Source organism: Paroedura picta, chromosome 8 (genome assembly GCF_049243985.1).
Source record: "Paroedura picta isolate Pp20150507F chromosome 8, Ppicta_v3.0, whole genome shotgun sequence".
NCBI classification, from domain to species: domain Eukaryota; kingdom Metazoa; phylum Chordata; class Lepidosauria; order Squamata; family Gekkonidae; genus Paroedura; species Paroedura picta.
The window spans coordinates 89,391,246-89,416,625 of NC_135376.1; the positions used below are offsets into that span (position 1 = coordinate 89,391,246).

General features: G+C 47.5%; 1 protein-coding gene across 1 annotated transcript in view; it reads left to right on the forward strand.

Moving 5' to 3' along the window:
- STOX1 (storkhead box 1) overlaps positions 1-21,452 on the forward strand; it is a 32,641-nt gene extending 11,189 nt beyond the window's left edge. The window contains exons 2-4 of the mRNA XM_077350809.1: positions 13,981-14,133; positions 17,030-19,361; positions 21,106-21,452. Of these exons, the coding sequence (XP_077206924.1) occupies positions 13,981-14,133; positions 17,030-19,361; positions 21,106-21,265 (2,645 nt within the window). The 3' untranslated portion in view covers positions 21,266-21,452. The remainder of the gene's footprint in view (positions 1-13,980; positions 14,134-17,029; positions 19,362-21,105) is intronic.
- The last annotated feature ends 3,928 nt before the right edge of the window (positions 21,453-25,380 follow it).

The window sequence follows — 25,380 nt, forward strand, 5'->3', positions numbered from 1 at the left end:
AGTCTGTGGTAATCAGTCCTAAGGCATGGTCAAGTGATAGAGCAGCTTTGCTGAAGCTGAGTGGGTTGGGGTCTGGCCAGTGCCTGGAATTTTGGGCAATCTCTTACAAGCCACTTTCAATTCCTTGGCAGAAGAAAGAGAGTATATATGAAAGTTGGCTGATTCTCTTGATATCTTTCATACTACTATTCGGTGTTTGTGGATAAATGCTGCTTCCATGTGCACCTGGAGCTATGTAGAAATTGCATCATTTTTGAGCTCTAAAACAGCTAATCCAATGGTAACTTCTGGTCCAGGATAACAGGTTTGGTGTTGCAGTAGTAATATTATTGATGAATAATTACAGTTCTTGCAGGAGATGTGCAAGTCCAAATGCAAAGGTCAGGACTGCTGGCCAATTTTCTCGCTATCAGAGCAAACAGACTGTTCACAGTAGGAGCAATGGTGGCGCAGAGATGGCTTTTTGCAGTGTACCATGGGTAGAGTTGTATATGTCTAGGCCCAGGGTGGGTTCAGAATAGAGGCTGTTTTGGGGAGGAGTGCAGATGTGCCCCAGTTCCTGTTCCGGTGGTGTGTAGGATCTGTCTTCTTCAGGGATGATTTCCACATTCCATAATCTAGAGCCAGCGTGGTGTAGTAATTAAGAGAGGCGACTTCTAATCTGGTGAGCCGGGTTTGATTCCCCGCTACTCTTCCACATGCAGCCAGCTGGATGACCCTGAGCTAGTCACAGTCCTGATAATGCTGTTCTGACCAAGCCATCCTGTCTGAGCTCTCTCAGCCCCACCTACCTCACAGGGTGTCTGGTGCAGGGAAAGGGAAGGGAAGGTGACTGTAAGCTGCTTTGAGACTCCTTCAGGTAGAGAAAAGCGGCATAGAAGAACCAACTCTTCTTCTTCTAAATCCAACTCTGGTTCAGGGAGCGAGCTGTCCCCTGGTGAAAGAGCATAAGGAAGTCTTCATTTACAGCTTGTAACCTTTTAGTACTGCCCACTGACCCATAGATCACTGGCCAGCTGGATCTGTTTTTTTGCAGACCGCATAACAGACGATTCACAGGATATCTGGAAGTCATCTGCCTGTGGCAAGTTGCAAACTGTGGAAGGTAGTGGGGTGGTGAGGCCATTCATCTTGACAGAGAAAACAGTCCCATGACAGAACCCCATGACCGGAATTCAGGTGGGCAGCCGTGTTGGTCTGAAGTAGCAGAACAGAATGTAGAGTCCAATGGCACCTTTAAGAAACATAGAATCATAGAATCATAGAGTTGGAAGGGGCCATACAGGCCATCTAGTCCAGCCCTCTGCTCAACGCAGGATTAGCCCTAAGCATCCTAAAGACCGAGCAAGCTTTAGTCAAGGTATGAGTTTTTGTGTGCACGCACGCTTCCTCAATGAAATACAAATCCCTACACTACATATATAAGTGGGGAGTAAATTAGCAGTAAATTAGCCGACAGCATCATGAAGATATCCAACAAATATACAGATGCTTTCCCAGCTGTGAAAAGAAGTAATTAAAAGAGACCTGTTGCTAGCCCCATCCGTCTCCGCCCAAACGTGGAAGCATCCCCCCCCCAAGTGACGAGCCTCAAAGAGTTCAGTCTCCTGTCCTAAGACCAGAGAGATTCTACATTACATTACATATTACTTTTCATTACGTCACATTACGACCCAGGCCCATCACCTCCAGAGTCGTTGTGGGAAAGCCATGCATATATTAATTAACCGCTCCAAAAGAATATATGATAGCAGCAAGGAAAAAGGGTGGGGGGGGGTGATGAGAACCCTTTCAGGCCCACACTGGAAGGAAAGGCAGGGGGTTGGGACTGGTTGGGGATTAACTTTGAAATGGAATCTGCATTAGTCATTATTCACCTCTTTAAATGCTGAGCTAATCCTACACTGATGTTAAGGGGCGGGAATGATTTATTTGTTCCATCTGACAGGTAAGGTGAGGGGAAATCCATCACCCAATAAATCTCCTGTTACCACCGGACAAATCTGTTAATGTTTTCATAGCACCTTTTCCTCTTTTACACGGCGGATGAACTTGTACACTGCATTCTGCTTATCAGGCGATACTTGTGCTGTGCTTCTAAATGGAAAAAATAATTGAAGATTAAACGTAAACTTGCTCAATTCAACAATTCCATGAAGTTGAGACTTTTAACGCCATAGGGCTGTTCCATTAAGTAGCTGGGCTTAGATTTTGTGGTTCTCTTCATCGTGATGTTCGTGCGGAAATAATTGCAAAAATATCCTTCGCGCATGCATGGTGGAGTGGTCAGGCTTTCTCAACCAGGGTTTGGTGAAACCCTGGGGTTTCCTGAATGGGTGGGATTTAATTAATTTTGTATATATATTTCAAATTTGTTAAACTTTTATCGGGTGATATGACCATATATGGTCACATCAACTTGACCACCCCCAAATGGCCAATGATGGGCCTGGAGAGGGTGGGAAGGGGAGGGGCCTTGGGTGGATGTGTACCCAGCTACCTGCCATATCCTGCATGGTTATGCCACTTCTGGGGTTTCTCGAACCTTGACGAATGTTTCAGGGGGTTTCTCAGTGGTAAAAACAAGTTGAGAAAGGCTGTGATAGTCTCTGATGGGGTTTGCTGTCCATTCAAGGCCTAGTATCCATGCTGCTTGTTAATTTGTCAGGATCCTAACATGGCCCATTATATGAGCAACTTGTTAAACTCAGATACCTGTAATTTGATATATAGTTGCTTGGGGGGTCAAGCGTGAGGGGCCAGCGGCTGTAGTGGGAGCCATGGGGCAGAGGCCCTGTGAAAGGGAATGTTTGTGGGGAGAATGGAGGCAATCATTCACAGCCTGTTGATCCGTCCTGCTCTTTCAGCCATGAAGCTGCTCCCCCACCAGCTCTTGGAGAGCGGGCAGGTAGGAGTAAATTTTATTGCTCGAGACCAGAGGATGAAAGAAAAAAGAAACGAATGATTTACAGAACACAGTAATGAACACTATAGTGATTCGAACGGATACAAATCACAACTGGTTTAAAAAAAAAAAAACCAACCCAAAATATGTACTTAGGATTCCAAATTCATGGAACACTCGGAAAAGACAGGTTAAAGGAGGACAATGCAAAGAGATCCATGTATAAACTTAATTAGGCTTAACCCAGTCCTGTGCATACTTAACTGCGAGTAAGACCTAGTGGACTTACTTGTGAGTAAATTTGGTTGTATGACACCACACACACACACTTGTATTTGTTGTATTGCAGTTATTCTCCCACCTTATTCAGCCTCTCAAAACCTGACGTGTTGGAAACTCCCTAAAATTGAAAGAACTATTTCAGTTTTGTGGGCAAATTCAAGGGTTTCATTTTGACTTGCACCCCATCGGAGCTTAAACTCAGAAGCTCCGTTGACGTCCTGGTTTTGTCCTGGAAATGTGCCATAACAACCTTTGACCTCACCAGTGAGTAATTGCAACCAGGTTTGGTATGATCGGGACTGATATTTCCCAGGTGGGAGATATGATACACAGCCTTGACATCCCGCAGTGTACGTTTTCGGAATTCATTACAAACAGTCCTTCAAAGAGCCGTGCAGGGAAGCCAGCCAATACCGAACAAGCTGCCTGTTGGTGCCTTCCCGCCCACCCCTGAACAAGGACAATTAGGTTTCATGTTTCCGCATACACACATTTCAAGAAGGATTTGTAACCTGGCAAGACAGTATGCCTCCTCTCTGGCCCCAGAAAGTAAAACTTGAGGCAAGCTGATATCTAGCTGTGTTTGGCCCTGGAGAAAAGAGATCTGCTGTTGGAGGGCTGTCCTTTGTATCCCAGCATTGGCGAGGCAGTGAGCAAGAATCTTGTGATCTACCATGTTGAATGCTACTGTGAGATCTAGCAACACGAGTGGCTCCAACCTGCCTCTGTCCAGCTGTCATCAGAAGTCATCCATCAGGGCAACCAAAGTCATCCCTAGGGCAGAAGACAGATTGAAATGGGTCAAGGGCCAAAGCTTTCTCAAGGTTTGCGGCTGCAATTTCAACCACCTTTCCCAGAAATTCCAAATGCAAGACAGGGCAGTAGTTGGCTGGGTCCTGGGGATCCAATGATGTTTGTTTTTTTTTTCCCAGTAGGGGCTGAACCACTACCTCTTTTAGCCTCTTTGGGAATTCCTCAATAGACAGGGAAAGATTGATGATCTCCTGGAGAGGACCTCCTACCCTCTCATCACTCAGTCTTGAGCAGCCAAGAACATGGATCTAATGGGCAAATGGTTGGCCTCACTGACCTAAGCAGCCTATCCACTTTGGTCAGCAAGAGCCATCTGAAGCCATCAAACATCCTCTTTAAAGGCAGCCGAGGGGCCTCCAGTTCCCATTCTGCATCAAGCATGGCAGAAAGGTCATGTCGGAGCCTCAAGACCTAACCTGCAGAATAGCTTGCAAATGCCTCACAGCTGACCTGCAATTGACTACTGTTTTGGCGCCCTTCCTCAAGAGCAGGAAGAGACAGAATTACCCTAAATAATGGTGCTGGGCGTGAGCTAGTGGACATGATGGTGGTTGCATCGTACTCGTGGTTAGCAACCTTCGCCACCATCTCACAGGCTTTCATAAGCGTCCTGTAAGATGTTCTCGAAGCCTTGTTGTAAGTCTTCTTCCACGCGGGCTCTAGTCATCTCAGTTCCCATTTCCTGTCATTTCCTTTCTCCATGGAATACCGGGGAGCCTGTTTGGTGTGGGGGTGCAGAGGGCGTGGGGAGCAATTTTGTCCAAGGAGCTCAGAGCAGAGCAGAGAGTTCACCAGTCTCTGTGAGTCGGGATGGGGGTGTGGGGGGTTCCCCAGCCACTTCCACAACAGGGTGGGGGTTTGAACCTGGCTGTCTCTGAGCAGAGCCAAACACTCTAACCCAGGGGTAGTCAAACTGTGGCCCTCCAGATGTCCATGGACTACAATTCCCAGGAGCCTGGGAATGCTGGCAGGGGGATCCTGGGAATTGTAGTCCATGGACATCTGGAGGGCCGCAGTTTGACTACCCCTGCTCTAACCAATGCTTCCCACCCCACATCTGCATAACAGAGACAAATGAATTGAATCAGAAGCAAACAAGCCAGAAAGTGATCTTGCTACCTTTCTGATCTAGCGGGTGTTGGGGTCTGGAGTGAATGCTCCATTTTGAAGAAGAGGAAGAAAAAGAAGAGTTGGTTCTTATATGCCGCTTTTCTTTCCCCGAAGGAGGCTCAAAGCGGCTTACAGTCGCCTTCCCATTCCTTTCCCCACAACAGACACCCTGTGAGGGAGGTGAGGCTGAGAGAGCCCTGATATCACTGCTTGGTCAGAACAGTTTTATCAGTGCTGTGGCGAGCCCAAGGTGACCCAGCTGGCTGCATGTGGGGGAGCGTGGAATCAAACCTGGCTCGCCAGATTAGAAGTCCACACTCCTAACCACTACACCAAACTTTGCTACAAAAGGTGTTGGTGGTGAGGCCTAAGAAAGGTTTCAGAGGGTGGGAAGAGGATTTTGATTGAGCCACAGGCTGGGTATGAGCATGGGCTGGTATGTGTGAGGTGAGTTGCATAGATTTAGTTGGGGCTGGCATGCTTCTAGACTCTTGCCGTAATCTGGTCTCTGCTACTTCAAAAATTAAGTAGAAAATGCCCTTGGAGGGAAATCTCTGTAGCTGTCTCCCATCTTGGACAGCACTGACTGCTCATACTGGGGGTAGGGTGGGGGGAAGGAACGTGTGTTGAGGTTCTGCTACCTGACATCGTTGCTGCTAGAGATGTCAGGGACGGGGAGTGAACCTGGTTCCCTTTGTGAATGTGGTGCATGTGAACTGCCATGAAGCCATGGCGAAAAGACACCATGAATAATGGCAGAGATTGGGTTAAGTGCAGAACAGCCCAGTACTGATATAGTGGAGCTGATGGCACGGAAGGGACTTTTGTGTCCACCTTCCCACCAAAACGGTTCATTTATTCTTCCTTTCTTCCATGGTTTGAGTTTCAGCTGGAGATTAGCTTGGAGAACCAAGGCAATACATTTCAGTACGGCTTAACTCAGGGTTATGCCAGAGCTCCCAGGTTTACATGGCCTTTCCCAGAAGTTTCGATGGCCACTGACAACACTAGACATCACTGGAGCCCACTTCCCCTGTTGCTCTACAGGCTTGGTCTCATTCCCCACAATGGAAACAATAGAGGATCAATCGATGGATTGGCTGACTCCCACATCTTATTTCTGCATCCCTTCTCTGGAGGGGTATGTCACAACTTCCGGGGTTCCTTGAATCTGGAAAAACATTTCAGGGGTTCCTCCATGGTCAGCAGGTGGAAAAAGGCTGGCCTAACATGTCATGTTAATACTTATGCTGTGATTCTGGTTCTTTCTAGTGGTGCCAGACTTCTAACCTCTTAATGCATTCCTTACTGAATGTCCCAGGCTGTTGAAGAGCACTGACTTGCTATGTGCAATCTGCCTTGAGTCGAGGGCAGAGTCTGCACTTACTTTCTTTATTCCATTGTCAATCCTGTTGAATTCAGATCGCTTTGAACTCGGGTCTTCTTCTCCCCCCCCATTGAAACAGGAAATCTTCTGCACGTGGTTAGGGAGGCAAGCCTCTTTCTTTCTTTTCTTGAAGGGTGGGGGGAGAGGAGCCAGGCAGGGAGCCTCTTTCTTTTCTTGGAGGGGTGGAGGAGAGGATCGAGAAAGGCAGAGGAGGGAGGAAAAATCCAGGACCGACAGAAGTTGAGAGAAATTAGGGGCTTCTCCTTTAAGGCAATTGTGTCACATGACCAGGTGTAGCCTATCAGAGGTTCTCTACCATGGATCTTTCTTTCCCAAATGGATATTTAGGATTAAAAGCGGTCTGAGATATTGCACAATAAAGGTAGGGTCACTCTGAATCAATCCTTCTTGCTGCAGAAGGAAAATGTAAATCGCCCCAAATCCAAACGGAAATCGCATTCTGTGTAGAGGATAGGGACTGAATCGATCTGGGGTTGGAATAAAAGCTCCGTGCAGTTTACACCCTGGTGTGAAAGTCAGACTTTAAATGATGTGAACTCCTTGCCCTTCCCCCCCATTTCCCCCATACCTGTTTGCTTCCCAACCTCTTCCTTGCTTCTACCTCCCTCACATGCGCACATAAAGACACACACAAACCCCCTCCCCTTCCCCCTCCCACTTTCCCCTTTTACCTATAGGTTTCCCAACCTCCCTCCCAAACAAACACACACTCCCTTCCCCCCTCTCCCATTCTGTGTACCTGCTCCTCTGCCCCTGCCTCTTCTCCCACGGGTTGCGCAGTGGCTGCCTAGGCCCCAGAGGCCTGCGTGGCCGCTGACTGGACCCTTCTGGCTTGCTTTGTGGGCGGGACTATGGAAGTCACATTCGTCTACATTTCCGTTTTATGAGGCATGCCAGAAAATGTGTCCCACATCAGTAAATACGGGGCTTTCATCTTGGTCCATTGGTGTTTCTTTCATTGCTCTTTTTTGCAGCTGCAATGAAACATTATTATTATTATTATTGCCATTCCTCAAATTACTGTAGTTCACTAAAATCACAGAACCAGGAAGGGGGAAGGCAGAAAAGAAAGGGGTCAATCCAGAGAAAGCCGATGTGTTTTTAGGAGGCAATTGCATTCTAAGAAAGAAAGTAGAGCGTCCGGTTGAAGGGCATTCCAGACAGAGAGGGCATTCCTTCCCCCCTCTTGCCATGGTCCTAACCCAAATCAGACCCTTCTTTGGGAAGTTCTCTGCAGCTGCTATCTGGCCACAGGGAAGGCACGTTGGCTTGGTAGAATCCCAACCCAATTTGTGGCTCAACGTTCATTCTGACAGAGAGGCTGATTCTGTGAAGGCTCAAGGGGGTGGCAGGTTACAGTGGATGAGCGATAGGGTTATAAGTGTCCTGCATTGTGGGGGCAGGTTCGACTAGATGACACAGGAGGTCCCTTCCAACTCTATTATTCTATGATTCTATGATTCCTGTTTGGTCCTCAGAAGGCATTCCTAGTGGCTAGTATTCAGCAGAAGTCTAATCAGTAATCCAGGTGATTGGGTATCCTTACCTGTAGTGACATACAGGTAAAGTGGCACCGCAACAGGCAGCAGATTTGCCAACTTTGACAGAGTTGCGTTGACTTGCAGCACACAACGGCATTTGTGTGTCAAAGGCAAGACAGAAATGTGCTACCTGCTTTGTAAAAGGGCGCCGTTAATCCAGCAAAGCTCAAGTTACGGGATCAGAACAAAACATTCTTTTATGTTGGTCGAGCATAGTTGGAGACTTTTTTTTTTTGTTCACTCTTGTTTTGTTATCTGATGCTTGTATTTCAGATTACTTTCCCACATTGCATTTCAGCGAGATGCCCTGAAAATGCATTCTCGGGTTTCAGCGTGTGTAAACAATTAGCTATGTTTGAGTGGGCTAGTAAAATCATTTGAGAGTTTTAATACACGAATTTCTGGCAGGCTGCCTAGACTAGAGTTTTTGTAAACAAAAGTCTTTTTTTTCAAGGGTTTTTTTTTTTTTTTTTTGCATGTGGAAATGGTGCGGCACTGTGGCTTGCCTGGGGTGCGCTTGATGGGTGACAAGTTCCTTCTCTCCGGGCCAAAACAAATATTCTTGCTAAGCCTTAAAGATATTTCATGAAAAGTGTTGTGCCAGAAGGCATGCTCCATTTCTGCAGAACAGAATGATAAGTGCGATATTTGTGGTGTAGCTGGCAGGCCGCCAAAGATTACTTAGATATGTGAGCCAAGCTGTCAAGCTTAAAGGGCTATTTATGGGGAGAGACAGGGCTGTGCGCCCAGTTTTTGCAGTGTGGCGAAAGGTTTCTAGAGGGCAACCCTTTCACCACACTGCACATTTGACCCTCTGGTGCATAGCCGTGCAAAGAAGGTGCTGCTGTCCACACTGGCTACACGCTTCAAAAGCCAGAATGTGAATTGTTGAGTGTGGAGCTAGAGCAGAGCACTGGGTGTGTTGTGAGGAGCAAAAGAAAAGCCACAGGGGCGCACCAGAGCCGGTGTGCATGTGTAGTGCATAGTTCAAAAAGCACATGAAATGCTCTTCCAGACCCTTGGAACAGCAGAAGTGATCCAGCAAGCATGTATTGCCTTGCTCGTCCAACCGTATTTGAATACAAAAAAGAAAGAAAAGGTTGAGGGAACAACATGAGGTACCTAAAACTGTTCCTTAACTTGGATTTTCAGAGGTAGAACAGTATTTGCTGCTGCTCTTTTTGTATTTCTGATTTTCAGTTGTTCCTCTAAGGAAAGTTCTTCCTCCCTTACCCATCTCCAGTTTTGGGCATTTTTGAAGGACGTTCCCACCTCTTCTGAGTTTGGAAAGGTAGAACCTCCAAGGATTTGGGGCAAGTGAACCATTGTGCAGTTTAGGTTGAAGTGCTGGGTCACCTGATGGATGTTGAAGAGGCTGAAATTCGTGGAGTTGGCTAAATTCACATATTTGATCGGAGAAAGGCCAATATCTATATTCCTTGATAAATGGAAACCTCGTATTTCCTTTCTGCATGAAAAAGACTGATGATTTGTGGTTTTGAAGATTAAGGGGAGTTTTTTTTAAGATATGTGGAGCAGATGATTAAGGGAGCTTTTAGAGAACAGAAAAGAAAGAAGATATTTTTGTTATAATTTTAGATTAACTAATCTTGTAGTTTTAGATTACACATCAAGTTGGTAATGGTATGTACATTTGTCGCCCAGAATTTTTAATAATTGTAATATAATCAGTCTTGCACCTGGTTGCCCATCAGCCACATTTGAGAGAGATGTGCTCAAATATGCTAATGCCAGTATGGGACCACCTCTGCTTCAGGCTTTCTGGCTTCTCAAAGGTCATCATGTTCTCTTGAGAATATTAGGAAAAACTTGAGGTGTTCCCTCAGTAATGATGTCACTGTTACCAACGTCTTTCAGCGTCTTGGGAGTCCCAATTTTCCAGGGACCTGGTTTCTCTTTGCACCGTTCAAAAACTTTAATCATCAGGCTGCGGTCAGAATTAGTTCTGGACATGGCCGGGGAGGCAGAAATTGTAATCTTTGTATCCCTTGTGCTAAGTAAAACGGAACCTTTCAAAAACAATTAAGCTCCTGGCCTTTCAAGACTAGTCCCGAGGAAATGTAAGGGGCTCAAAAACCATGTATACGTGGCAATACCAAGAAAAGCATCCTAACGTACTCACAAATCCACTGCATGGCTCAGGGACCTCCTGCAAAGCAGAATTCCTGCCCCCACCTCTGGTAAGGTGTACTTGTCGAAGGACCATGAAAGAAGCAGTTCTGCTCACAATGAGGACCGTATGGGGTGCTTCCCCCTGAATTCTGCTGTGCCACACAAAGCGTGCTGACTCTTGATTTACACACCTGCTGGCAGTAGCTTAGCAACGTCCCTGAGGAAACGGCTCTTAGGAACGTCTCTGGACATAATTCCTTCTGTTAAAATGTAATCACGGCAAGTTGTAAAGCAAAGGTCGAGAACTGCTCAACAACTCGTTCAAAAGGTGCTCTTGTTTATTTTGTCGACTGTGGAGAAATGTTCTCCAAGCGGGTCTTCTCCTCCCACCTCTTCACTTTAGCCATAAGAATAGAAAACCCAAATTGCAGACTGGCTCAGTTGTTTTTCATAGGCTGTCCCTTTAGTTAGACATGGGCTGTACTGCTTTGTGTGAAACAGTACAGATATCACGTGGAAAATTTTACGTTTACTCTTGAAACATTGCAGTGTGTGTGCAATTCTCTTTCCCTTGGCCAGGACAGGCCAGGCTAGCCCGATCTCAGAAGCATAAGCAGGGTCGGTCCCGGTCAGAATTTGAATGGGAAGCTGCCAAGCAAGTCCAGGGTAGAGACAGGGAATGGCAAAACACCTGTGAACACCTCTGGCCTTGAACACCTGAAGCATTTGGATCAGCATGTCTTTCTGAGTAATAGAAGAAGAAGAAGAAGAGTTGGTTCTTATATGCCACTTTTCCCTACCCAAAGGAGTCTCAAAGCGGCTTACAGTCGCCTTCCCATTCCTCTCCCCACAACAGACACCCTGTGGGGTGGGTGAGGCTGAGAGAGCCCTGATATCACTGCCCGGTCAGAACAGCTTTATCAGTTCTGTGATGAGCCCAAGATCACCCAGCTGGCTGCATGGGGGGGGGGGGGAGGAGTGCAGAATTGAACCCGGCATGCCAGATTAGAAGTCCGCACTCCTAACCACTACACCAAACGGGCTCTCTAATTGGCTGATTGTGTTTCTGTGAATGTTGGACTGGTGGTTGACATGTCTAATTTTAGCACTTTTGGGATACCAGAGTTAAGTGTCGGCGCACACATTATATTGGCTGTGGGGATGGCGGAAATGTGCCATGTGGCTCATGATGTCATCTGGGGCAACTCTGCACCTGCACCTCTGGCTGCGAGGAAGATCCTCTGGGTATAGAACTGCTAGAAATCGCAGCTATAGTTTTACAGGAATGCTGAGAATTCTCCGTTGTAAACATCGCACTGCTTCACAGCTGGGGTCTCTGCAGCTGTCTTATTCCCCCCCCCCCTGCCCCCCGTCTAATTTTGCCCACTCTTGGAAGCCAAGCAGGGTCGACCCTGGTTATTACTTCAGTGGGAGATTGGGTTGCCAGCTCTGGGTTGGGAAATACCTGGAGACTTTGGAAGGGGGTGTGGAGCCGGGAGTAGGCAGGATTTGGGGCAGGGAGGGCCCTTAGGGGAGTATGATGCTGTGGCGCTTCCCTTCCCAAGCAGCCATTTTCATAGAATCATAGAATCATAGAGTTGGAAGGGGCCATACAGGCCATCTAGTCCAACCCCCTGCTCAACGCAGGATCAGCCCAAAACATCCTAAAGCAGGGGTAGTCAAACTGCGGCCCTCCAGATGTCCATGGACTACAATTCCCAGGAGCCCCTGCCAGCAAATGCTGGCAGGGGCTCCTGGGAATTGTAGTCCATGGACATCTGGAGGGCCGCAGTTTGACTACCCCTGTCCTAAAGCATCCAAGAAAAGTGTGTATCCAACCTTTGCTTGAAGACTGCCAGTGAGGGGGAGCTCACCACCTCCTTAGGCAGCCTATTCCACTGCTGAACTACTCTGACTGTGAAAAATGTTTTCCTGATATCTAGCCTATATCGTTGTACTTGAAGTTTAAACCCATTACTGCGTGTCCTCTCCTCTGCAGCCAACAGAAACAGCATCCTGCCCTCTTCCAAGTGACAACCTTTCAAATATTTTCTCTTGGGGGAGTGTTATCTGTTGCTGGGAGGTGAGCTATGATTCCAGGGGATCCCCAGGGGGGACTGACATCCCTACTGGGAGACCAACAAGGACGTTTGGGGCCGCTATTCAGAGGCAGGCAGTAGGGAGCCCCCTCTGAACATCCCGAGCCTCAAAAACCCTCTGGGGTTGCCAGAAGTTGGATGTGACTCAATAGCATTTTCCAGGACGGCCAGGCATGGCTGATTTATCACCCAGTCCCTGTTTGCCGTCAGAATATGCAGGATGGGCCAATTGCATTGTTGAAGCCTAGGGCAATGGGGAAAAAATATGTAGATACAAATCATGCATTACATATTGGTGAATAATAAAATGAGAGTCCAGTAGCACCTTGAAGACCAACAAAGATTTATTCAAGGCGTGAGCTTTCGACTGCTTGCACTCGAAAGCTCACGCCTTGAATAAATCTTTGTTGGTCTTAAAGGTGCTACTGGACTCTCATTTTATTGTGCTACTTCAGACCCACATGGCTACCCATTTGAATCTATATCGGTGCATGATGTACTGTTCATAACTTTCGTCCTCTTGAGGTTTTGTGACCGTCACTTTTTCTGCGTTTGACAATAGAGTACATTCCAAAGTGCAGAGTTTGGGACGGTTCTGGCGGGTCATGGCTCCCTCAAGCCCAGCCCAAGAGGTTTAACACTGGATGTGGAAAGTCCAAATGACACTCTTCCCCCCTCTGTACTCAAACACGCAATAGCAATACTTTGCCATTCTTTCACGGCAGACTTTTCTGTAGGAGGGCAGCTGCAGAATCCTGTCTTGTGAAACTGACTGCCTTGGAAATCTACAGCTCAAAATTCCTCCTCGTGCTGCTTCCGTGTTCCCAAATAACTCTATATTGCGTGAGAGTCAATGGTACATTCTGCTCCTGTAGCCTTCACAGAGCATCTTAGTGTTCAAATTGTTTCTGGGGTGGCAGAAAAGGGGTTTTGATGCTTTATTGAACCATTCCCCGTCCCCTGCAGGATTCTGATGGGCTAACAAAACAGTTTTGGGTTCTTTTCCAGAAATCACTTCCTGGTGGTTGCAATCATGTTTGGGATTTTTAAATGAGAAATGCAACCCCAGGGGCATCTGCTTTGTATGGCTGCCTTGGGATCAACCCAACTGGCAGGAAAATAAGCCATCTCCATTAGGGGGGGGGGAGTATGAGAAGCGTGTCCTCCAGTCCCCCTCCTCTGCAGTCTTCCAAATTCTTCCCACACAGCTTGAACAAATAGGGGTGGGCGAGAAGCAAGGTTGCACCAGAGGATGCCTTCTGAAGGGGCTGGTCCCTTGCGGTGACACTCCGGGGTCCTGCCAATCTGGAAAAGGCACTGGGGGAGGAGAGGGGGTTGCTTTACTCTCAGTATGTCTCTGCAATGGACCCTCTTCCCCAGTTAGGGCTCCTAATGGATTCGGATGTGGCATATCCACTTGCCAGTATGGACAGTGGTCGAAAGGGTCCTCTTAAAAATTCCAGCAAGTAGAACGATCCCCCAATGTAGTTCTAACAGCTACTGTTTTCCAGGGGGTGGCTTTTGAACAGAAATATCGGCTTGAGCCCTGGTTTGGGGCTGTTGCCCATCAACCACTTGCCCAGGCGAACCGTAAACGAAGCCGGCGTTTCAAGAGGGCCTCTGGGAGAAAAGGAGCCCCACGTTCAAAGCAGAGTGCTCATTCTTCTTCCTCCTTTGTGCTCTTTTTAGGCGACGTCTCTCCGGTCCATATGAACCCCATCCTGCAGTCCCAGTTTGTTCCTCTGGCAGAAGTCCTGTGCTGCGTGATCTCTGATATGAACGGGGCTCACACGGCCGTGACGCAGGAAACCTTGCTGGATCAGCTGGGCAAACACTTCCCAGGTAATCTGCTCCGTGGCAGGGGGTGGTTGGCGCTCAGAATAATTATTCCACAGGGAGGGCTTGTCAGCCAGCAGAGCAACAGGCCAGGAGGGACCAGGGAACTGGGAAACCATTGTGATGATGGTTCTGCATTACCATAAGCAGAGGGTCTATTCTAAGGGGCCAAACTAGAGGGAGTGGCAGGAGGCCGATGAATAGGTCTCCTGCTGTTTTCGAAAGGGCAAACAACCTCGTGTGGGTCCCCTTCTTTCCAGTGGGGGAGAGTTTTTTAACCCTTGCCCTTGCCCCATTTGTGATCTCAAGCCCCTCTCCCTGCTGCTACTTACTTGACAAGAAAACATGGCACAAGCAACATAGGATGCCTGTTATAGCACCACAAAGGGAGGAATTGGATACCACTCAACTGCATGAGTATGTCATGACGGTGGTGGATTTAAAAGCACATATTGTGCTTATCCAGGTGGAGGGTTTTTTTTTTAGTTTTAAAAGCAGCAGGAAATCTGCAGAAACTTCCTGTCCTTAAGACTGGCTCGACCTTTGATGTTCCACAGGGCTTTGCATTGCAAATCAGGCCTGCCAGTTTACAGGTGTCAAATTCTTTCCCCCCCCCTTTTTGCCAAGAAACTTTCACTACACACACACACACACACACACACGCATGCACCACCCTCACACACAAATGCGCCATCTCTGTCTATCTCTGCTTATAGTGTCAGAGCAATTCGAGGACTTTTGTAACCTCAGGAAACAAAACTGAAAGGTGTGCTTGGGCAGTAATGTCCCTCTTTGGCCCTCCCCCTCTGCGAGAAGGGCGGGACCTGCTAACACTCTGCCTTTGCAGAGTGATTGGCCGAGGTCACCCATTGAGCTTCCGTGGCAGGGGGGGATTCAAGCCTGGTTCTCCCAGATATTGATCTCTTACTCTGGCCAGGGGAACTGATCAGTGTTACCTGGAGATCAGTTGTAATTCCCGGAGATTTCCAGGCACCTTGCCAAGGCTGGTGCCCCTACCCCTGACGCCAAGCAACTTGGCTCTCCCTGATGAGCAGGCCAAGGGGGCCCTGCATTTGTGCCCAGAGAAGGCAGTGATGCTCAGCTCCTCCCCTTCCTCTGGGTTGTGCGTGTCCATCATCAGCCATTCCTCTCAACAGGCTCAGCCCATCATAACAATGTGATCTTTGCTGATCCAAAGGATGTCATATTTGCCTTTACTAACCACCCTTTCCAGAAAGGCAAGGAAACTTAAGGATATGGAAGATTGCAGTGGATTTGCCAGCAAATGGTCTTCTAATGGGTCTTTCTTGTCCCCTGGAATTTGGCAGAATCTGGGGAAAGAAGACTTTCTCTAAAAATTATTCCTGACTGCACAGAAGGAAAAGTGCTCTCTAGAACAAAAGGACATTTCCCTCGGGCATGTCCACCATTCATAAACTTCACTGAGGACCATTGCAGTACGAAGACTCAGAGTCTAGCCTCTGCCATGAGATGGGGAGATGGCTGAACTTTCCTTCTGCAAGAGGAGAGAAAGGCCAGCTTGGTGGGGCTACTGTAAGGCAGGGATGTGAAATTTGCAGGAATGTCACCTACCTTTTGGCTAGCAGAAGCTGGTGTTGGTCTGCTCAGTTTTGCAGAGGGGCAGGCCCAAAATTCCCAGTATGTGTTTGTTTAAACTGGAGTGGTGGGGAAACCCAGCCAGTTTTGATGGGTGAAGTTCAGTGCTAGGACCACTAATTCCTAAAGCCAGCCCTCAGCATTCAATAACACTTTGATGTGTCCTGTTTCACCATTAGCCCCAGTTGCCAGCTGGGCTTCTTTCAGTGCATCTCTCCATGGCCTTTGGACTGTGGGATATCTGCAAGGCTATTACTGGTGCCCCTGTGGTGGGATTGGACAGCATACCAGGGACAGAAGGCCTCCCTTATGAGAATAATGACTTTGGCCCCTTAAGGAGTTTGCACGTTTATCTGCTGCCCCCTAGTGTGCGACTGCAAGAAGGCAACCTTCCATTTGCATCAAAAGAAAGCACGAGCTCTAAGTCTGGGCCCATAGAAATATGCTAAGAATTCTAATTCTGAATGTGTGAGGTTGGGTATCTCTGTGTCCAGCACTAGCTTTATCATGAAGCAGTTGGTATGGGCAGTAGAGTCCATTTTTCTCCAATCAGGGGTATTTGTTTAGAAAAGCAGGTGGCTCACATCTCCAGCTTTGAAATCGACATTTTCTTCTTTAGCAGCCATTTTATAAAATATATATTCGGGAGTGGATCCTAAATTTGCCTTCTACTTATGCTGTGCTGCCATGTATTTATTTATTTACTTATTTTTGAGATTTCTAAGCTGCCCCTCTCCAAACAGGAGGAGGAGGAGCCTTGCTAGTCCTCCCCTTCCGCTCAGCTCCCTGCTTCAAGACCCGTGGTGTTCCAAGGGGTCTACTGACCCATCAGAGTATAACCTGGGGGTCATAGAAGATCATTGTGGGGGCTGTCAAGCACTGTCAGCAGAGCTCTCCAGGTGCTGTGCAAGATAGTCCAAATGGAGTAAGAAGCCAAGGAGGGCTTGACAACTATTGGAGGGAAAGCATAAACATTTCCCCTCCTGGGTTTTGAGCAGGCCTGACTCTTGTTTGCCTGCTGCTGGGCTGGCTGCACAAGCAGGAAATGAGGGCGGCTAGGCAGATGCTGGAGCGGTAACATCCCAGTCCGAAACTTCATTCAGCCGCCAGCTTGCTGGTCAGCCCTTGTGTGCTGGCCTCTGCCCTGTCGGTTGAAGCTCTTCACCTGCTTTTGCAAAATGGCTTCTTAGCGTGAATAAATTTTCCACAATCTTTTGCTGACTGAGTATTTTCTGGAAATACCGCCACTACTAATGTTAGCATATGTTCCTCTTTACTACTGCAGGCATCGCAACTCCCACACAGGATATTATATACAATACTCTTGGGATGCTAATTAAAGAACGGAAGATCTATCACACCGGGGAGGGATACTTCATAGTGACCCCAAATACCTATTTCATCTCTAATAATGCTGTGAAGAATAACAAGAAGGTTCTTTTGGAGGCCGTTGGCCCTCAGGAGCCATCCATCACGTACCTCGTCAGCATGGAGGACTCTCCAGATTTTGAGAAAGAGGACTTCCCTCTTGCCTCCCACTGCAGATCCTGCCATTGTTTCGTGGACCATACTGTAGGGAGCGAGCCTCAGCAGCTCTCAAACCACGACCTTAATGGGAAAGCTCAGAAAGGGTCTTGTGGGTCCAGATTCTCGGGTCCAAATCCAGCCACTGACCTGCTCCCTGTCCGCCGTTCTTGTGAAACCGCCCGCTCCTCGCATTCTGCAAAGGAAAAAGAGAAGGGTAAAAAGTTTGGACTCAGCCTTTTCTGGCGCAACACCCTGAAAAAAGAGAAACCCCAGAAAGCGTTCTCCTCGTTTTCTGCCCAGTTCCCTCCGGAAGAGTGGCCGGTCAGGGATGAAGACAGTTTGGATAATATCCCTCGCGATGTCGAGCATGAAATCATCAAACGCATTAACCCCGTGCTGACGGTCGACAATTTAATGAAGCACACGGCGCTGATGAGGAAAATCGAGGAGGAGAAGAAATACATCAGTAAAGGCACCTCGACGGAAGTGTTGACTGCAAAGCACAGACATCTTCCCAAAAGTTGCAGGAGGAAAAAACACAGTCGGGCTGTCAAACATCGCCGGAAACTGCAGCCAGGCAAAGAGAAGCAGGTCAATCCACCACCAAGAAGCTCTCAAGCAGACGACCTCCTACCAGCTAGCAGCAAACGGGGCAACTCTGCAGAACATCCGTCCTCCTGCCTGACAAATGGATCCCTGCTTTGTGAGAAACCAGCGTGTGAGACTGCAACGGAGGCTGACGCGTGCTTTGTGTACAAGAAGGAAATTCCAAATCCATTCCAAGGTATTCTGTGTCGAGGGAATAAATCCACAAAAGGACGTAGAAGTCATAAAAACAACTGCGGAAAACACGGAATTCCTCGATCAGAGAGGAAGTTTCTGTGGTCCTGCTCTTTGGACTCCTCAGAAACTGTGGACTGGAAAACAAAACAGTTGCTCGCAATCAAATGTGATGACAACTGTAACCAAAAGGAACATCGGACCCTAGACTGTTCCAATCGCCGCCACGTCCCGGACTGCTGCACCGAACACTCCAGTTGCTCACAGTGCCACGGCCAACGTGGATCCTTGGGAGAAAGCATAGCTTATAAACAAGACATGCATCGAGGAGCAAGCCCAAGAAATATGCTGGAGAACCAAGCAGCTTCAGAGACTTACACGGCACTCTTGGATGAGTCAGAAATGGAGTATCCACCAGCCTCCAGTCATCCTCACCAGTATGGCTTAAAGAGTCAGAATTTAGGTCACTTAAAAAGCATATGTTTCCCCAGCAGTACAGAGGCTGCTCACCTATCGACGCTGCCTGAGGATGACGCTACTCAGAGACATCACGGGGCTTTGAAGACGGAGCCTCAATCCAGCAAAGCAAGCAAATGGCTTGAGACGGTACACCCGCATTGCGAGCGATGCTCTCACGACAAGCCCACCCTGTCTCCCAAAGGGGATGCTGCTGATGCTTGTGGCCTCCCCGGTCAGGATGGCAAAGAGGAGGCATCTGAGCTGCCATCCAGCCAGCCTCCATGTAGTTCTTCCAGCACAGGGAGGCAAAATAACATAGAACGCAAACAAGATACTGACATGTGCGGAAGCGGGAGTGCGAGTTCTCACCTCTCAGGGCATGGAGCCGACACAGACCAGGTTGATTCTTGGGGGCATGAAGGGAATGGGCTTTTCAGCATTCCTGGACCAAACAGTAACTCCAAAGAGTATCTGAAAGTCAATGTCATCGGAGAGAGTTGTGCCTGCCATCAGATACCTCCATGTGCTTATAAAAGCGGCAAAGAAACGGTGGGTCTCGGGGGACACAGACAAGCACTGGCTGCTGTCAGCACTTGTGTGTTTAATTGCTGCGATTTGCGTGAGACAGAGGCCGGATTGTGGCAGGAGTCCGTAAACGAAGTGGACAGGAGGTTGGCCTCCTTGGCCCCGCCGTCCGCGGGCAGAGAAGTTAAGACGAGCCTCGTTGAAAAGCCTCAGGCCTTTGGTGATGTGGTCAGTGCTGCCGATCAGTGTCCCCAGCATGAGCAAAACCACTTGGAAGGGATCGGGAGCCACAGCATCACCGGAGACAGTGGAATAGATTCTCCAAGGTAAGAGCACACGTTAGGGCCGTTTCTGACAGACCTTAACACTGCTTCATGCAGCACCGAGGCAATGCTTAAGGCTGCCCGGGCATGCTCGATCTTGGCAACTAAGCAGGGCTGACCCTGACCAGTACTTGTATGGAGTTCCTCCAAGGAACGCTAAGGGGTCATCATGATGTGGAGGCAGGCGAGAGCAGCCACCTCCGAACATCCCTTGCCCGGCTGCCGGAGAAACCTTGGCTCTCCTGTAGTAAGCACCTATTGTCAGTGTGCAAGGGCCTCTCGGGAGTCCTTCGTAACCAAAGCACAGTCCGGCATTAACGTAAGGATATAAAAGGAACCCTGCAGGATCTAGTCCAGCATTCTGGCTCACGCAGTGGTCAACCGGTTGCCCTGGAGGACCAGTAAACCAGATATAGAGGACAAGGCCTTCCTCTGACGTTGCCTCCTGGTGCTGGTATTCAAAAATGTACTGCCCCTGCATCTGTAGGTTCCATTTAGTCACCATGGCCAATAGCCACTGATAGATCCTATTCAGATTCAGACCCGGGTCCATCAAGGTTGGGATTGTCTATGCAGACTGGCAGCAGCTCCCCAGAGTTTCAGGCAGAGATCTTTCATCTCCCCTGGTCCTTTAAATTAGCGATCCCCAACCTGTGGGCCGCAGACCACATGTGGTCCTTCGACTAATTGGAGGTGGGCCCCGAAGGACGCCTTCTCAGCCCCCCCTCCCGGCTCTTTACTTCATCCCCCCCCCCAGCCCTTTACAACACACTTCATTGTTGTGGCGTGTCTGTATCTTATTTTGAAGGGATGTTTAAACATTACTATAGCGATCAGAGAGCGCTAGGGCAGTGGTTGAGAGTAGAGGAGTAAACTACCCCCCCCACCGGGCCTCAGTAAAAGGCGTTGAGTGGTCCCCGGCATTGAGTGGTCCCTGGTGATAAAAAGGTTGGGGACCACTGCTTTAAATGGAAGGTGCTTGGGACTGAACCTGAGATTTCCTGTATGCCAAGTCGATAGTCTCCCACTGAGCCATTGCCCCTTTCCTCCAGGGATCTGACAAATCTCCCTTTAAATAGCTTAAGTATTTAAATTTGAACCTAGTTTTTGGGTAATGTTTGGGTTCTATATACCAGGGGTAGTCAAACTGTGGTCCTCCAGATGTTCATGGACTACAATTCCCATGAGCCTCTGCCAGCACCATGCACCATTGTAGTCCAGGGACATTGGGAGAGACACAGTGTGGCCACCCCTGGTCTAGGGTATGCTGGGAAGGGGAGGGGAGGGGTGTTGAGTCATTTATATTGTTCAAGGGTTGGCTGAAATGAAAACAAGATGAACAAGTCAGGTAACCATGACAGTCCATAACAGCAAAATAAAACAAGGGTCCGGTGGTATCCAAAGGGCTGATTATGCAGTTGCTAATGCTACTCACAAAATCTTATCCTGGAACCGATTTTGTTAGGCTTTAAGTAGACTCCCGTTTTATTTAAAATAGAAGGATTTATATGTTTCTGTCAGAAAACAAAGGACCTTCAAAAATGAAATAAATGTTTGAGTTCACATAATACTCTTCAGTGGTTGGCAAAGTTAAAGCTACTTTACTTTGTTGAGCCAGCTACTCTTTGGAAAGCAGCAATTTCGATTCTAGCTAACTTTTAGGAAAAGGAATCATTTTGAGTAACTGAATGTGGGGAAAAAGTGATTTCTTAATGCATCTTCTCTTTTACCGAATCGTTCTTTGCAGAACACAAAGTCTAGCATCTGCTAATTCCGCCATCTTGGAAGGGCTGAAAAAAAGGAGAAGCTTCTTGATGAACTTGGAAGGCATAGAGAAGACGATACAGAGCGGCAGGGCTCTCACACGGAATTCTTTACTTCAGTTGACCCCGGTCATGAATGTTTAATTCCCTCCCTCCTCCCCCGGTGTCTCTCCAAACCCTTGAGAAACTCCTTTGTAAAAATGTGAATATATTTACTGTAAAATCTCTAAAGCCACAAACATGTTAAAGTGGCTAAATTCACAATATTCTCCTTTTAAAATGTATGAAAGCTTTGTGATAAACTTTTTATATTAAAATGGAATCCTTTTAATACTTGTTGAGGTAATGTTTAATTGCTGAAAGAATGCACTGAGCATTCTTCAGGGCAGCCCTGAGACCCAAGCAATAGTGGCTTGAACTTATTTAAGACCTAAAATGATGGTTGCAAACTAATCAGGAGGAAGCCTGGCCTAGATCTTCACTTTGTTATTAGTGGCCAGGAAACACATGAAGCTGTCTTGCACAGAGTGAGACCATGGGCCTGTCTCTATTGACTGGTGGTGTTTCTCCTGGATCTCAGGTAAAGCTGTACTCACATCACCTGCTACCTGATTCTTTTGAACATGAAAGGCCAGGGATTGCATTTGGGGTTTTCTGCCTGAGAAGCAGTTCCACCACTGAGCCACAGTCCCTCCCATTTCATCTCAACCCTTCCTCTCCAACCATGTTTATGGTATACCAGCCTTTTCTACTGTCCTTCCCTCTACACATGGCTTCCAATAACGTGGGCACAAGCCTTGGAGCTTTGAGTAGCAAACATGAAAAGTGAAGGCTTTCAAGAGCAGAGACAAGTTTGCTGTCTTTTTACCCTCCAAAAGCTTCTACATTCATGAGAAGATCGCCCATGTTCTTTGACAATTCCCATCATGCAATTGATCTTCCATTTCATTTATCTCCGTCATTTCTGGAAGGAATTTAAACGGATCATCCTTAAATGGAAGGAACTGGGACTATGGCTAAACTTACCTGTAACTTTGGTTCATTGCGTGGTCTTTGTGTGCAGGCACCCAGTGGCATTGAAGATCATCCCAGCTGAAGATAAGGTTAAATTGTTAACTTTTTCCTTGGTACAAAGCAAGATAATGTCTTGTTCAGAAGATCAATCAGGGGATCAGGCAACATCTCTGCTACGTTTCATTGGCCCATAATCCTGAGGATTATTTCTGTAAAGTGCAGATGGGCGGGGAGGGAGTCAAAAGCAGGTGATTGACCAGTTAGTGCTGATTTCTTGCACCACAGTGGCAGCAGGCTGCCACAGGCTCCTGGGGAACAAGGAACAGGGACTCAAAGGGAGAAGGCTTTGGCCTGGGCCATAGAGAGGATCCCAAAGTGACACACCTGCTCAAAACAGTGGATGGAAGAGAGACCTGGATTGTTGAACTTTGAGGGAGGGAGGCCCTGGAAGACAGTGACAAATCCCACTCCCAAAAGAGAGAGAGAGCGAGAGAGAGAGAGACCCTGTTGCAGGGAACAATACTAAACCCAAAGGTCCCTGGTGAGGAATGATGCCTGTAGGCCTTTTGTCATATATCATTGCCTCTGAACACAGCTTTGGTAAAACCTCGCCTAGAATACTATGTCAGTTTGGGGCACCACAGTTTGGGTGGGACGTCAAAAAGCTGGAAGGAGTTCACCAAAGGACAGTGAAGCTAGTAAGGGGTTTGGAGCCTGTATCCTATGAAGAAAGGTTGAAGGAGCTGGGGATCTCTGTGATGAAGAGACACGGGTGAAGTGATACAAGCGCCACCTTCTAATACTCACAGGACGTCATATGGAGGATGGGGCACCTATGTTTTCAGTTGTGTTGGGTGACAGGACCAGGGTGAATGGATGTAAATGTCATCAAAGGAGATTTTCTTCTCAGTTAGACAAGGAGCTTCTCAAAGGTGAGGTGTGTTTGACACAAGAACAGTCTCCCTTGTGAACATCATAGGGCAGTTTGTAAGTATCGATGGGATACCTACTTTACGGGGATATTAAGCTGTTGTTCTTGCACTGGCAGGACATTGGACAACATGACCATGGGCATCCCTTCCAGCTCTGAGATTAAATAAATAAAACGTTGAGGCCCTGGGATACAGTCCTAAGAAGGGCATTGCTGCTGGTTAGACAAAGGGCTTCTTGGTTATAAATTGCTGAAAGTTTGATTAATGATTTCACACAGCAATATTAAAATAAGGGGGAAGGGTATGTTTTAAGTTGGTTCATTCTGGGAACCTTCTGACATCTGAAAAGCTATTACTATATATGCTTCTATATTACATGATTTCTCTCTATATCATAAGGTAGTGGTTAAGAACAGTGGCTTCTAATCTGGTGAGCCAAGTTTGATTCCTCACTCCTTCACGTGCAGCTAGCTGGGTGATCTTGGGCTGTTGACTGAACTTTTAGTCAAACAGGTTTGATAACTTAGTGCCGCCAACACTTCAGTGAAAGAAAACACCAAGAGTAAGAAACCCCAAGATTTTTTTACTTGTCAGCCGAGGAATAGGCTCCCTGAAGGAAAAGCAGGGAGCCAAAAAGGCAGAGAGCATGCAGGCTCTCTAAAACAAAGCATTTATTTTTCCGATTATAATACAATCACAGGGCCAATTACATGGTCACTTCCAGTTCATCCCCCAAAGTCTCCCGTTGGGATCCCTGGTCATGTCATGTGAAATTCTTGAGCTAGGGTGGGGGTGTAAAGATGGTGCTGGGGGGGGGGGAAGGCCGCCACCACCCCTCCTCTCTGTGGCACTGGCCACCTCAGGCTCCAGTGATTTCTGAGGCGGCTGAAGCACACAACCCTAGTGACCAGTGGTCAGTTCATTTGGCATCAAATGTTAGAACTAGGATTCTTTGTTCTTTGGTTAGATACATTTAAATCTATGTTAGTCACATCACTTGCTCTGGATACAATGGCCATCTGTAAGAATTGCAACTCAGAATGCATGAAGCAACTGGGAAAGTGTCCTGGCTCTATGCTGTTCCCAGCTGTACTGATAAGCATTTCTTGAGTCTCAGCAGAAACTCAGGCTGTGACACTCTTATGTGAATTTCATTTCTGTTCAGAAAAGAGGCGAATTATAAAGCATAAACAGCCATTTTTTATATGTTTTGTCACCCAACACTTCCAATGCATGATGATGCTCCCTAATTGAGGCTTGATTTATCCATCTTCCTGAGATCAGAGGAACAGAAGGAAAAAGAATCAGGTGAAACTGCTGGAGCTACCTCTGTTGCAACAAGGAATGCAGAACTTTATATCTTAATGATACCAGAAGATGCCTTCATTGTACTCTCTTGTTCAGTCATTGGATTCACAAGGCCAATGGTGGAGGCAGTTAGAGGTGGGCCATTCTCTGTCTTATTGGTGCTCCAGGGCGTGTGACTCCCCAGGGGCCCAATCAGGTAGGCGATGTGTCCCAACTCCTCCCACAATCCCTCTCCAGCTTTATTTGTGGTACGGATAGGCACGCTGTCAGGGATGAATGGAGTAGGCAGCTATATGGAATAGGCAGCCCTGGTTGCCAAAGCAATGTGACAGGACCCTACATTTTATACTTTTTGTTTCTATGGATCTCAAGCTGCAACGTATTCAGACAAAAATTATGTTTAAGTTCTACTGGAGGCCACAGCATCTTTTGAGTAAAGGACAAAGTAAAGTGTCTACTGGTATTGTAACTTGCAGGACACATTTCTTAATGACATGCTTTGGGTGTGTCCAGTTATTCAGTTTTTTGGAAAGGAGCTAATGACTCGTATCTGTTTTGCACTGGAGTATTTGTGGATCTTTTAGGACGTTTATGTCTACTTTTAAACTATTTGCCTGTTTCCCGGGGATCATCTGATGGTCCCTCTCTTCCCTTTGTTGTTTTTGTTGCCAACAAGTCACAGCCAACTAATGGCAACCTTGTAGGGTTTCCAAGGCGAGAGGGATTCAGAGGAGGTTTCCCCTTGCCTGCCTCCATGTCACAACCCTCGTATTCCTTGGGGGCTCCCATCCAAATACTTAACAGGGCCAACCCTGCTTAGCTTTTGAGATTTGACAAGACTGGGCTATCCAGGGAGGTTTGTGTCTTTGCTGAAAGACTTAAATTACAACACTGGAGAGATAAATGCCCCCCACATCCCATAACTGAATAGATTGAGGACCTTAAAACCTTGCTGCCTCTGCTGCTTCCGTCAGTGCCTCACCGCTGCCTCACTGCCTCCGCTGC